Source organism: Rhineura floridana, chromosome 3 (assembly GCF_030035675.1).
Source record: "Rhineura floridana isolate rRhiFlo1 chromosome 3, rRhiFlo1.hap2, whole genome shotgun sequence".
Classification (NCBI taxonomy): domain Eukaryota; kingdom Metazoa; phylum Chordata; class Lepidosauria; order Squamata; family Rhineuridae; genus Rhineura; species Rhineura floridana.
The window spans coordinates 165,911,622-165,926,812 of record NC_084482.1 but is presented as its reverse complement, the minus strand read 5'-3'; the positions used below and the strand labels follow the sequence as shown (position 1 = coordinate 165,926,812).

General features: G+C 39.7%; 1 protein-coding gene across 7 annotated transcripts in view; it reads right to left on the bottom strand.

The window, feature by feature from the left end:
- The window catches only part of CRBN (cereblon), a 35,892-nt gene extending 20,988 nt beyond the window's left edge, over positions 1–14,904 (bottom strand). The window contains exons 1-3 of one of the 7 annotated variants that reach the window (XM_061618563.1): positions 14,440–14,904; positions 1,820–1,926; positions 394–596 (exon numbers count right to left, since the gene is read on the bottom strand). In XM_061618563.1, the coding sequence (XP_061474547.1) occupies positions 394–596; positions 1,820–1,926; positions 14,440–14,506 (377 nt within the window). In that variant the 5' untranslated portion in view covers positions 14,507–14,904. The other 6 variants (XM_061618562.1, XM_061618567.1, XM_061618564.1 and 3 more) reach the window with 6 other exon arrangements.
- Positions 14,905–15,191: the final 287 nt, after the last annotated feature.

Below are 15,191 nucleotides of genomic sequence, written 5' to 3'. Positions count from 1 at the left end.
GTGACTTAATTGATTTGAAAGATGATGTGTAGACACAACCAACATTTTTTTTATATGGGAAAAAGTGACCCATGGTTTCAGCTGCTCTGGTGCCCTGAGTGTTCTGCAAAAGTAGGGACTGCCTACTCACTTTAGCTTTTGGTAATTATTTATGTATGTAAACTGACTAGCTGTTCAAATCACTTCCCGATACTTAAGAGAACAGGCAACTCCTGTTCGGGTGCAGTTCAGAATAAGTGTGGCTGCTCCCCAAGGAGCTGTGAATTATAAACAATGAGCCTTACAAAATGAAACAGCAATGCTAGTCATAACAGCAAGTCATAACATTCTATTTACAGTTTCTACAACTACAGCATAAATTTCACAGAACTGCAAATCTATTTATGTATTTACCTGTATGCAAGAACAGCAAAGGTTCTGTCTTTCTGTATTAAATTTCGCACCATGCTAACTTCTTGGGGGCGAAAGAGCTGAAGAGGCAGTGTTTGTCCAGGAATCAGCATTACCATCACATGGGGTAAGACTGGAATTGTTTGACAACTGTCATCATCATGGACAGTCCTTCCATGAAACTCTTCCATGTCAGATCCTAAATACTTTCCAAAATAATAAGTAAATAAATGCTAAAGTCACAATTCAGTGAGAGAACTTTTGGATTTGTTCACAATTAAGAAATGAAAAAAATTACAATAGCAGCTCTGGAATGAATGGGCTAGATCTAAGGAACCCTAATAGAAACAAGAATAGCCACTAGCGTTTTCCAAAGTGGAAAAGTGTGCACAATCCTATAGTAAGATATTTTCCTGTAACAGATGTCACGATTATGCAAAAGTTTGCACAAGGAGAACATGACTGGATTTAGCTTCACTTTGTTACTATCATAAGATAAAATTACAAATCGCAGGTAAAATTGCTGCCTCTTTGTGAGTGGAAGATACCTTTTGATCAGACTCAATGGTTAGAATTCTCACAATTTGTGATTAGGCCAATAGATTTAGAATGTTTAATGAAGGCTCTGGGTTCTTCCAAAAACAAAATGTTTTTGCTTTTAATTTGTGAATGCCTTAAGCAATTAGCTTTAAGCCAGCTCTCCAATTTTTCCAGTTTCTGGAAAGAGAGCCAGATGTAAATTATAAATCTATTCCACATGTCTCCTGCAGGATTTGCCCTTTTTCTACCAGGTGCTAAAAAGTGGTGGGTAGGAAGGTGGTGTTGCACCCATCCTGCATACATGAGAAGGCAAATGAAGACCTCACATGGATTAAATACTTGGAGCAGGAGTAGGGTAGGTTACAGTACAGGCATACCCCGCTTTAAAGTTCGCAATGGGACCGGAGAGTATACTTTAAGTGAAAATCTACTTTAAGTGAAGCAATTGTCTTCACTTGTACTGCACGCAATCACCACTAGATGGCAGCGGCGTCATGCCAATAAAATGTACGTTATTGCAAAGCGCGCAAACGTTAAGCTGGGTATGGGGACGTATGGAGCATGTACGTTATAGCGAGGAAACATTAAGTGAAGCAACGTTAAGCGGGGTATGCCTGTATAGCGTTAGCCTAGATAGAATTTATATTCCTTACCTACTTATATATTCAGATTCAGCCAAATTATATAGTAAGTACTAGCAGTAAGAACAATTCCAACTAGTTGAGACTGTATGTTATATTATATCCCAAATATAGGGTGTCTACACTATTACAGTAGGGTATTAAAATCTCCATGCACTAGTTCTAAACACAAAGATCATCTCCCTGGTGCTCTAAATATCCAACATGGAACAAAGATGCTGAGGAGAAGAGCAACACTTCACACATACCATATGTGAAGTTGGCAGACTGGTATCAAAATTAATGTTTGGCTTTTCAGCCTCCTTGCTGTCTTGATCTTCAACTTCCATTTCAACGTCATCATCTTCTTCACTCTCTGCTAACAAGTCCAAAAACACAAGTTAACAAAAAACAGAATGTTAAAATGTCTGAAATACTAAATGTTAGGAAAAGTTTTGAGAACAAGATGACAAGAAGTTTTCCACTTGCACTGTACACTGACAGATTAAGATATATATATGGCAGAACTTTAATTTTCTTTTGGCAGAATATAAGCAGTTGGGCTAATATAAGCCGCACTGTCTGGCAACAACTGTCCAACTCAAGTAAATGTCTTTCCAAGATCTGTTAAATAAGATGATCGAGAATGAATGTACAATACTTTGAACTTGTACCAGCACGATATACAACCCCTTAAGATGGTAAAGGATGTTCCACGTGCACATGGGCATTTTTTTCCCTTTACACATTCACTTGCTGTTTCACAGGGCTGGGTCCAGAGTTATGTGGAGCCGAATTCCACAAACTAGACTCCTGTGGATGGAAGGAATTGACAACTCCCCCTCCCCCCATGCTAACTGAAAAAACTATTCCACAGAGTTGGGCGACTTCTGAAGCAGTGTGGAAAGTGGCACTAGGGGAAGAAGGAATTGATGAAAATCACTGCCCTCTCTTCACCCACAGGGAGCCTCTGTAGTATCCTGGTTCCTTCTGTAAACGGCAATAAAAAAAGTCTGGATCCAACCCCCTGAATAGAACAGAAGTTCTGTGTACAGAGTCGTACACACACAGTATGTCACTAGCCAGACTCTTGTCTCATGGATGCATAAAGATAAGGGTTCTACACATTCTTTCTAGATGTATATCTAGTTAGAGATTTATATGTAAAATGTCCTCATCTAATGATGAAGTTATCTAAAGCAGACAACTGGCTAGGTAAACCAAGAAAAATAAATCCTACCCAAGAGACTCCTTGGGGCTGAGGATATATCAGGAAATATAAAAGTAGAATTCCACAGCAGAAAATACAAATATATTTCTTTATTTCTATACTAAAGTCTGGTTTAGACTAGAAATACAAATAGCTGGCCTCAGCCAGTACAGAAATTATGTATACATAATTGTAGAGAAACTCTGCCCTTAGCCAGTAACTTAACAGTTAAATAGAAATGTATTGCTAGCTGTAGGCAGGCCATGCATTGTTTAAACAAGCTCTATCTTACATTACATGGGTTAGACAGGCACACAGCATAAGTTAATGGGCACATAGAGCTAGCATTAACTTGTAAGGGTTAAACTGGTAACAAAAGGGTTAAAACTCATAGCTGGCTTTAATGAATTTACAGTAATTCCTATATTTGTGAGGAAATTATACAGTGCCTTATTGCGGCTGACAAATAACACAATAGTGCACTATAGCAGTGACTGGCTTCAAGGCAAATAGAAGGTGCCTTATATATGCAAACATTAATTACTAAAAACAATCTTATACAAGATTGTTATTCAAACAAGCAGCCTTATTCTTTAAACATTTGTCTAATGATAAATAGCTTTATGCAAACAACTTTATGCCAACAGTTTTATGCATTTCTTATTCATACAAACATCCTTAGATGTTTCTTAGTAGTATAAACAAGACTCTCTTTGGCCTTATCCAAAGGGTTTTAAACTTTATATAATATTCGCTTTTTTATTTCAGAAAAAGGAGTTTGAAATTATCCACCACACACGGGGATATATATATTTCTTACATTCTTTGCATAATATTCTCTATTTCAATTCTCTTTGCGGTGCTAAGTACCTGCTAAACTTCAATACTTATATTCTCTTTCTGGGCTTTGGAAAAAGAGTCTTAAACTTTACTTAATGCTCCTCTTTAGCCTCAGTTAAAGGATTTTGGAAACTTTACTTAATATTCTCTTTACTGTGTTAAATACCTACTAAAAGGAATGCTCTAACTTCTTTATGCAATTCTATAAAATGGCACAGGTTGCTGGGCTTCAACATCAGGCAATGTCTTTGCTTTCATCTCAAGGACTGGCTTCGTTATCTTCAGCTGTCATTAGCAGACTTACTTCAATAGCCTTCATTACTTTTCTTCTGTGCTTCTGTGGCTTTGCAAACTTATCTTCAGCCTCTTAAAGGGACTTACTTCAATATCCTTCATTCAGCAGTCTTGCTTCTTCTCGTGTCTTCAGCACAGTTCTGTAGACTGGCCATGAACAGTTCTGTTGTGGCTTTTTTATAGGCAGTCTCAAGGCTGCACCTGAGGTGTGGGCTCCCACTAAGGCTTGACTAATTTAGTTCCTGTCACTTTTAAAAAGCGACAGGGCATGAGCTGTAGATATTTAAAAAGACCTCATCTCCGCATTTTTCTCCTCTCCCTCTTGGCTGTCTTCCCAGACTCAGTAGCAGTCTTCTAACAGCTAGGTAAAGAGAGAGGGGTGGGAGATCACCCAGTCTTCAGAAAGGGAGGAGGAAGGAGTGAAAGAAACTTAACTCCTACAGCTGCTAGGCTTGTAAGCACCTATGACACACATTCACAGGGGAAATACTGCTATTTTTACAGGAAAAAGAGGCTGGCCCATAAAAAATACAGACCTCTGAACGACGGACTCAAAATGCTAATATATAAAAGAAACAAGTACATAAGCCCAAATCAGATATATTTAAGCTTTCATGAATTGTCTTCACGTTTTTCAGCAAGAAATGAAAGAGATAGCACAAAAAAAGGACCACTCATGTTGCTGAATAAACAACATATCTGCAGAGTGCTATTTTGCATCTGCCATGTTTATAAATGTTACAGTTATATGAAAAGGTGATGATAATTATCCATATTTTGATTCCTACAAAAAACAGTATCAAAACCATATTAAAAGCAACTTTCAGTTTCTAAAAGAAGATCTAAGCAAATACATATAACAGGATAGTGGAACTCTGGCCTGTATGATGTTTAGTCAAAAGATTTTCTTTGAACCTCCATTCATAAATATGTTTTCATGATTTTTTATACACAATGGACTCTTAAAACAAAAGTTAGACATTTCCCACACTAATGTCTCGCCTTCAAAGTCACCTTGTTGTTGTAACAATACTTTACTAACCGTATCACTTTAGTTTTTAGAGTTCGTTTTCTAGAGTTAGAAAAATGTGCCATGCAGATGATTTTCAGTTTCTGACAGAAATCAGAGTCCAAAATCAGGTGAATAAGACAGATATGGAAAGATGACCAGGGCCAAACTTAGACATGCCTTTTATTGTGTAGTTTGGTGTTGTGTGCCTATTTTTTGTTTAGCATATAGCTGGCACAACAGGCATGCCAGCTTAGGATCACTGCATGTAGGTGAGAAAAGATTTAACCTTTTACTTCCATCATGGTTCTGATCAGAAGCTCCATTTGGTTTATGAAATGCCAAACTGAATGATAAAAATCACATCTAGTTTGGCCCTCAGACCTGTTGGAAATAGTGCAAGAGCAACTCCTGTTCGGGTTCTTTTATTTATGTTCCAGAAGGGAGATAGAGTTAGGGTCCTTCAGATGGCTAGGCTTGACTACCTTTACCTGTGATGCTCTGACTGACTTCCTTCCGTCGTTAGACTGATATGCTTAGGGAAGCTTATCTGCTCCTCCTCCTTCCGTCCTTCCTCTCTTCTCTTCTTCGACTGTCCAAGAGAGAGGAGACATCCCTTTGTCTCTGCTCTCTCCCTCCTGAGCCATGAGGGCAACTCCCAAACCTGGGCGTTGCACCTCCAACTTAGTTAGTTAGAACTAGGTATGCCTTTACTATGCCTTTACTATGCTTTTATTAATACTATGTATTTCTATAAATAAAGTAGCTTTTCTTATTTTACTAAGTCTTAAGTCTCAGTGATCTCAATGCAGTGTAAAAGCCTGCTTTCTTAGGTAAACACACACATTGGCACACAGCATCTCAGACCACTGACAATCTCTGCTAATATCTATATAGATTTACACAACAAGCCCTGGAGTGGTTGTAGCTTGACTAGTCAATGCACTTACATCCATTCATGCATTATTACTAGGGAGTAGAAATCAATGAAGATTTACATCTCTTCATTTTTATTTAATATGTTTATACAACTTTTTCTAAAGCTTCCTGTAATTGTATGTCCCTTTCAAAATAAATAAATAAATCAGCAAGCCTGAATATCCTGAAGTACAGAAACTACAATATTTGCAGCTGATTTATGGACTCTGAACTTTATTTGTAGGGTGAATTAACACATTTCCTCTTTGTACTAGTTCTATTCTGGTGTTAGTTCTACTCACATGTAACACACACAAGAATGGGTGTTGATGCCAAGCCCTGCCCACTCCATTGTGTCACCTATGCCACCTCCATAAGTATGAAGGAAAAGTCTGGAGCAGGGAGCCGCCTCTATAACTGGGGATTCCTCACTTATTTAAAAAACCCTTAGGGTGAAAAGGATTACCTATCCCATAGAACATTTTCTAAAGCGGGGCATTCCAACATCCCTTGTGCCCGCCCAACTTACTTCAGGTGATGGGGAGACAAATAGGAAAACAATCTCTTCATTGCTCAGTATTTCATTTGAAAGGCTTATTTAGTTGCAATTCATGTTGTTACTTGCAATGTAATCCCTTGGGTTACAGCAAATTAACATGATGTAAACAATCCCTCAGTACAATTACTTTCAAAAATACACACTTGCTCAGCTATTAGGTAAACAGGCAAATTATTACACAAAAAGTACAGTTCATAATAGTACAAGGGCAGGTATAGCTGTGTGGTGCAGTAGGAGTGCATCATGAAACATGGATGGCATTTTTTTTTACTAAAGTGGACAATGCTATAACATGAAGCATAGGTCAATCCATACCCTTTAAAACAGTCACATTCTTCAAAATATAGATCATGCTGCAATTTACCACTCTGGGTACAGTTCTTGTACCATCCCCCAAACACAAAGAGATATCTAGATCAGGGATAGGCAACTCAGTACCCTCCAGATAATGCTGGGCTACAGCTTCCATCATCTCTGACCACTGGCCATGCTGGAAGTCCAATAACACTGGAAGAACAGCACACTGGCTACCCCTCATCTAGGATCATGAGGATGGTGATGAATGAGTCCACTTTGCCTTAACACTCCTATATCCATAAACAATATGAACAGTATTGTGGTATATCCTACACACAATGTTAGCATGGTGTTGAAATTGCAAGACCATCGAACTGGTGCTTCTTCACTACACTGCTGCAGCTACAGCCATACACTTAATGCTTTCAAAATCTGAAAATGTTGCTCTAATATACTTTTAATACTGTCTGAACACAGTGCAACATCATCATCAACTTTCACATTTCATAAATACTTTATCAAGCTGTGTCACCTTTCACTATATTTTCAGGCAAAATGTTCATTTGGAGGAGGCAATTTTATCTGCATTCCATTTTGAAACTTACCCTTTTCTCTCCATACTTGATCTTATAGTGGATGCAACATTTTAAAGTAAGTTGCCATTTACTTTTAGCATTAAGTTGTGTTTCATTCTTAAGTCTGCCTTATGTTTTGCTCTGTTTCCTCATTTTCATTTATTTTTACAAGAAAAGAAGCGGCAGCCTAACCATGCTGCATTTTGGCTAAGGGAGCCTAAAGCCTGTGAAGAGTGATGACTCATTTTACTGCAGTAGCACACTGGAAAAAACTATCACTTCAATCTTCTTTCTTATTCGCAAGACAAATATAGATGGATGAAGATAACATCTTGCTTTCTATCATCTATCATACATTTAAATATATCAAATTAAGGCAAACATCCAAGATAATTTCTAGAGGAGTAGTTAGTCATTGCAGCAAAAACTAAGTTTGTTAGTCTTTCAGATCCACGCTCTTTGTTGTGGTTTTCCAAAATAAGGTATTTTAATTATATTTGAAACATTGGGATCTGGATTAAGATGTTAATTTGTCAACCATCTTGTGATCCTAAAGATCTCCTTTTTACTTCTGGGGAATAGCAATTTTAAGTTGGACACCTGTGAGAGTCACAGCTTATAGCAAGGCCACAGATACAGGATTTGATTGTACATCTCTAAACACAGAACAGGGATCCAAAGGTCCTGAACATTTTTGGTAGTAGGTTTTTAAGTTTGATGCATGACCTGTAACTGGGTAACATACCAATCTCAGGTGGGTAGAGCCAGCAAAATGATTAAAACATTTTCTTTTCTTTTATTGTGAATGAGAAAGTATTAGAAAAGAACAGTGATAGATATGTATAGAAAAACAACTAAACGACCTCATGCTTTCAGTTGAGCAAAAAAGTGGATCCCAGATCTTAAAACACCGATACAAAGTAAATCATCTTCCCTATGGCTAAATCCCCACATATCAACTGTACAGAGATTAACCAAAACATCCAAATTAGAAGAGATCAGGAGGAAAGCAAACTCTACCATGCCAGGGATGCTGGTAGCCAAAAATAGTTTAGTAATACAAATAGTTCAAGGAATAAAGCCTAAAGTCAAACTACATACTGCAGAGAAAGCCAAGTTATCCCTATTTCCACCCATGTCTTATACAAAAGCAATCCACCTTCTCTATATGCATATAGTATATGAACTGAGCATTCCTCCCTGAACACTGGACTAATGAATCTTATTAACATAAGACATCCTAATTCTTGCAACCAACATACTACCAGAAAACAGTTGGAAAAATATCTTTGTAGTCACGATATTTGCTTTCAGTTTAATTCTTTACACAAGCTTCATTCAGGTGGTCCATGGCATGTCCACGTTAAATATTCATATTAATTTTAATTGCATTTTTATTGCTTCTTTAGACTGTATTTTATTGTATTACAATCTGAGTGCAATAAAAGAAATTAAAAAATAAAATTAAAAATCATACCACATCTAGCACAGTGCATTACAATTGTTACATCAGAAAAATCATTAAGTGGTCTGCCAACACCCTCAGCAATATTCAAGTGACCTGTGGGGAAAAAAGTTTAGGAACCACTGTTTTAAGGGTTACATCTCCCACAATGTCCATGCAACCAGCCTATTGCTCATGACTAAGCACAGTACACTGTTTCCTACCTACATCCTTCCTCATTTCCTCTCCAAAAACATTTGCAACCCACAATGCTCGCAACCATCTCAATATGCCCAGCTGTTCACCTTGTTTGTTTCCTTCTCTGTAGTATATTCCAAGTGAAAGTTTTTCAGGAAATGAGACCATTCAACAAAAGAACATATACTACTATTGCTAGCCGGCTTTTAAAATACAATAAGGAATCACTCTGTTCTAGAAACAATGTTGATTTCCAACCCACTGAAGAAAATTATTTTAATCTTGGTTTTATTGTGATCTGTATGTTAAATTTGACTGTGTTCAATATCTCGTAACTAATTCCACATATAGAAAAGGTTTTGTATTTTTTTATAGTCTGCCTAGGAGAAGGCAGTAAGATTTGTCCTGCATCAAAAACGCACACTTTACTGCTAATAATTAATAATTTGGGGTTGGTCTGTTTTTTTGCAAGCCTGAAAGTCTCCCTGGAAATCTGATGACAGGCAGAGAAAACATCCCTTACATAAAACCAAAATAAATGAAAGTCTGAAAGGATGAGCAGATGCTTACAACTGAAGCAGCATTAGAGTGACTCAGCCGTCACCCCACTACCTATTGTGACAGGATACAACTGGGGTAAATGGGTGGAGCTTTTAGCTGAAAGCTGGCAGGCCCTGCAAAACAGGGCATCATAGTAAGTAGCAAGCCCCACCCCTATTGCATATGATGCAGTATGGGTGTCAAGGAATAGCTTGCCAGTTATGCCATGAAGGGGAGGAAGGGGGCATTTACTGAAACATGCCAAGATGCATGTCATAAACTTATAAACTGCTTTGCTAGTACCTCTGATGGCACAGTACATGAATCTCACTTTTTCCAGCCAGCCCCACCTTTCTACTATTTGCACAAAAATAAAAGAGATAATGCTCTGCTTTTTCCAGTTAGAGGTGGCCAGAACTTTGGCCTTTTAGTCATTGCTCAGTTTGAAACATTCAGAAATTTAACTCCTCCCTACTTCTAATGGAGGCTCACTTGACATTTTGCTATTAGTGTGTGCATTCATCCAGAGACATACCATGCTTGCATTGCCCTGGGTGACAGAACCACCCATCCAACAGCCACAAAATCATGCACATATAACATTAAAGGTTCAGTCAACGGAACATAAAAATGAATGTAGACAGCAGATATGGCTTCTCTTACCAAAGTAAGCCAGCAATTATTACCCTAGGCTAGCTTACCACTGCAGCACATCTAACCAAAAGCCATTCATATCAACTATACATGGCTTGCTACAGACATTTTAAACGTTCTTGGCTTTTAATTGTTTGGGTTTTTTTTTTTTTAAAGAATCAAAATGTATACTAAGCTATGACTACAGAACACCCATATTCATTATAGCCAAATTCATAGCACCTCATTTTCTCTCCTCGTTTCTCACTGAACAGCCATCTTAATCTATCTCCTCAGCAGCCACTTCAGCTGATCACTAAAAGAAAAATTATGTAGCTTATTTTAACTTCAAGAAATAGCATATTAATTTTTTTGTTTTACTTTTGCTTCCCATTCCTTTTTCCATTTTTACTATGTCTATTTGATTGTGAGCCTGTGGGTCAGAACTCTTGTTCTTAAATCTCTGTAGTGCCTAGAACATTTTAGATGTATAAATGATTAAGAACTTACAAGATCAGAACAGGGTGGTTTATAACAGATGCTATTGGAGGTCACTAATTCATAGGATCACCATAAGTCATAATTGACTTGAAGGCATATAACAACATAAAATGATTAACAGCAATTAGAAATTCTCTATGTTGTTAACATATATAATCAATCTTCCCATAAGAAATGTATTTTCTTCCCAATACTCAATTCCTCCAAAGATCCCCGTATTTACCCCACCACCCAGGCAACTATCCTATCCTTCCATAACTCCTGAGCCATGACATATCCATACATTATTCTCCTCATGTATCCTCTGTTCCCTTAAGCATCTTGTTCAAGTAGAAGCCCTAGCCATGAGAGCGGCACAATCATCAAATAACTGTCAAATGGCATAGCCCCAGCAAGCACACCTGCTGCATGCGATGGCAGAGGCAGGAAACAATCACTATATCAGTGCTCAAATCAATCAAACTGGGCACGTACATCAGTCAGGCATCATATTAAAGCTAAGCAGCCCTGGGTCTGCTCTGAGTTTGGACAAGGGAAACCTATGCATCCACACTGAACTCTATGGAGGGAAAGGCAGGATATAAATGTAATAAAAAAAGTAAGTTCAATTGCTCATAACATGCGATTTGTGCCCTAGCAAGCCCAACTAGAAATGGTGCCTGTTGTGGGGTTGGCACTTAAATTAGTGTTACAAGCACTTATTCATTAGTGCCTGCGACACCTTCGCAAGGCACATTACAATGATTTCCACACCTGTCTGTGCCATTTTGAATGTAAACAGCTTTCCTCTTTTTTCTTTGTAGCCTGCGAGCACACACTATCTCCTACATGTCTAGCAAAGCAATCTATCCTCCTACTTCCATTATGTGAGAATAATCAATTGGCATGGCAAAATACCAAAAGAAAACAGTGACCACATTAAAAGGGCCTAGCATTATCAGGGGTCTTTTTCCTAACTTTACATACAACTACCTTCAAGTTATTATAGAAATGGCAACAGAACAACCGTACTTCCTACTGCTGTAGTCCCTCTCTCTACTTCAGAAATGCTAGCACACAACCATGCAGACACAGGTCTAAGCCGTTATTGTTCCAATGTCCAAAGCCCCCATGTCACAGTTATGCACGTCTCTTCCTACACCAAAAGCCTTCCTCCTGATGTGCATTTTTCAAATGGAGAGATTCTGCTACTGAAAGTACATTTTAAAGTATACATGAAGGTTGTATCATACAAGTATCTGCATTTATGGAAGGAAGTAGTGTCCCCACTACCAGGCTCAAGGCTAGGACTGGGGAGGGCAGCTATGAGAGAATTAGAAAAGGTCCTCAAATTCAAACATGTGGCACTAAACACTAAAGTCAAGATCATTCAGACCATGGTATTCCTGATCTCTATCTATGGATGTGAAAGTTGGACAGTGAAAAAAACGGGTAAGAGAAAAATCAACTCATTTGAAATGTGGTATTGGAGGAGAGCTTTGTGCATATCATGGACTGCAAAAAAGACAAATAATTGGGTGTTAGGACATATTAAACCAGAACTATCACTAGAAGCTAAAATGATGAAACTGAGGTTTTCATACTTTGGACACATAATGAGAAGACATGATTCACTAGAAAAGACAATAATGCTGGGAAAAACAGAAGGGAGTAGAAAAAGAGGAAGACCAAATAAGAGATGGATTGATTCCATAAAGGAAGCTACCGACCTGAATTTACAAGATCTGAACAGGGTGGTTTATAACATATGCTACTGGAGGTCACTGATTCAGAGGGTCGCCATAAGTTGTAATTGTCTTGAAGGCATATAACAAAACAAAACAACTGGAATCAGTGCTATTTGACTTTTTCAAACATATCTGAAGAGAGCAGTGAGGCACCCAAGATTTTTTATTTAGGATGATGAAAATCCAAGTAGACTAAAAAGCTCCAAGAGGCCAAACTGGTTAAATGGACAAAAGAACAAATGGACTTCAACATACATTACATAAAGTAAAAAACACCCATTTAACTGCATATACACTAGGACAGTACTTGACACTATTCTCTTAGCAGGCTAGTAAATTCTAGTAAATAGATTAACCTATTTTCAAGGTTGGTCTAGGCTCTCCTTAAGAATATAAGAATCATCCTGTTTGATCAGACTAAGGCCCATCTAGTTCATCATTCTGTCCTTGTTAGCCACAGGATATTGCGACTGTCACTAGTATTACTTGGACTTCTCAATCACTGACAAACATAACAAGGATTAATTATGATAGCTTAAAAAAAGCACCTCTTCATTCCAAGTAACCTTTTGGAGGCAGATATGGAGACATTTGGCTAGCTATTGTTTGACAAAAAAAAATCACATTTTAATGCCGTTACCTTGCAAATCCTTACTACTACTATAACACATTTATATAGCAGCAGTAGCATATTAGTGAATACTTGCCACAAGTCTCCATATGTTTCTTCCTTATCCCAGTTCCTTATATCTCAATGACCTATGCCTCAGGCCCCTATTTTAGTTCTTATCCTCAGCACCTCCATCAGCTTTGCAGTACCATACCCCTTATTCCCTTTCTACCCCAAGTGATACAATATCCCCTTCCTGACTCCAATGTTCCATGTCCCAGATGCCTCTCCACCCCAATGTCACAAACTCCACCAGTGTTCCCACCATTAGTTTCAGTTCCAAAACATCACATTCCACTCTTGTTCCTGTTACCACAGGTTCCTGTGGCCCTCTTAATCAGTACCCCAAAATATTTCCCCTTTCCTTCCTTCCCACCTCTCATCTCCCACACTCTCAGTGCCACAAATCCCTACATCTCCCTTTGTGTCCCTACACCCCAGTTCCTTGTTGCATTGCGGACACTTTCCTTTTCATTTCTTGGTGTTTTTTTTCCAGACCACTGTCTCCACTGCCACCCTCACCTTTGAAACCACTGCCACCTGGGTTTCCTAGCACAGCTCTTATGCCTTGAACAACACTGGAGGTGGACAGAAACTTAACCGGTAAATTTTACCACATCACTGCATCCTTATACAATAAGATACAATAAAAACATTGTATCTTTGGTTTTCTACCTGTCAACAGTGTTATTTATAATGAGGTCAGGAGCCATTCCATTTATATGGACAGACAACAACATTAGCTAACATCTTCAAAGTCGTCCCACCTCATCCCGTTCCCGCCTTTTACGGTGTCAGGCTTTCTCTTGTCACCAAATCTAACATGCTCCAGACACATCCCACCTTTCCACCTCCAAGCCACAAATCCTAGTCCCTCTTCCCTCGTACGTCCAGGGCTCCAGTGTCGGGAACTCTCAGTGTCTCGGCCCTACTTCTCCCCCCCCCCCCCGCTGAGTGCATCATGCACCTTTTCCCCACACCCCTGAAACTGCTTCCCGCATCCATACCCTTCTCACTCCCACCCCACGACCACCAAACCCAGTTTCTCTTCCTTAACAGTCCCTCCCCATGTTTTATTTTCTGAAAAGTCCCCGCTCCCATTCCTTTCCTTCCTATGCTCCAGACGCCCCTATTCCTCTCGACCCCACGTACTACCCATGTCCCGCCCCCTCCCACACTCCAGCGTCACAAATCCCTGTCCCCCTCTCCCTAACCCACGCCTCTCCCTTCAGCGCTTCGGGATCTTAACCCACCAGTAGCTTATTTCCTAGGCGTCTCCCCGTCTCTACAACCACCGGCGGCCCGCTTCCTCTCTGTCGCGCGCCCACCAAATGCCCCACATAGCCCAGGGAGACCCCCTCCGCCCTCCTGTCTTCCCTGCCTTCCCCGTCTTCGCCGCCGACTGAGGAGATCTGACGTCCCCTGCTTCCTCCCTCTTTCCCTCCCTGAGGCACGCCGTAGGACCGGCCATTACCAGGAATGAGCTGCAAGTGGTTCCCCATGTTGTTATCTTGTTCTCCGCCTCCTTCATCTGCGGCCATCGCTGTTTACCCGCAGAGGAGCCTGGGAAGGCGCCGTGAGGTGGGGAGGGAAGCGAAGGAGGTGGCACTTTGAAGAGTCTCTGTTCCGGCGGCGACAGCTGCCCCACAGCGGCTTCTAGGGGCCTGAGGGAACTCTGCAGCCTCTCTGAAAACTGCTTCTTCCTGGAATGGGAGCGGTACAGGGACTGCAAAAAAGGCACTTGAGTACGATTCAACTTTGCGCTGCTTTGTATTTGCAAAAACCACTTTTCTTCTGTTTCGTAGCCCTTTCTTCCTCTGCATTCGTGTATTCGTATGGATGCTGAGTGTGCGCGCACTTACCTTGGAAGTGCGGGTAAGACTTCAGGCATCTAACTAAGGAAGTGGGCTTTAATCAACAGAAATTTATAGCATTAGAGTCTCAGCACCCTTTTCTGCTTGTAGTGGAAGGAATGTTATCACTCCACCTCCAGCACGTCACTTCTATATCTTTAAGGTCTGCATCACAGACAGAAATCCAATCAGTGAAGCCTTTCACGTTGCTGATACTTCTAGTATCAGGTAATTTACCATTGAATTCTTAGAACTCCGTGGAGGCATACGAGTCGGTAGGGGAGGGGAGGACAGATGGACATACGTGGAAATCCTAAACAGGATATTTCATTAGTTCCAACAGAATTGTTGAAGCATGCAAAATGATTTACAG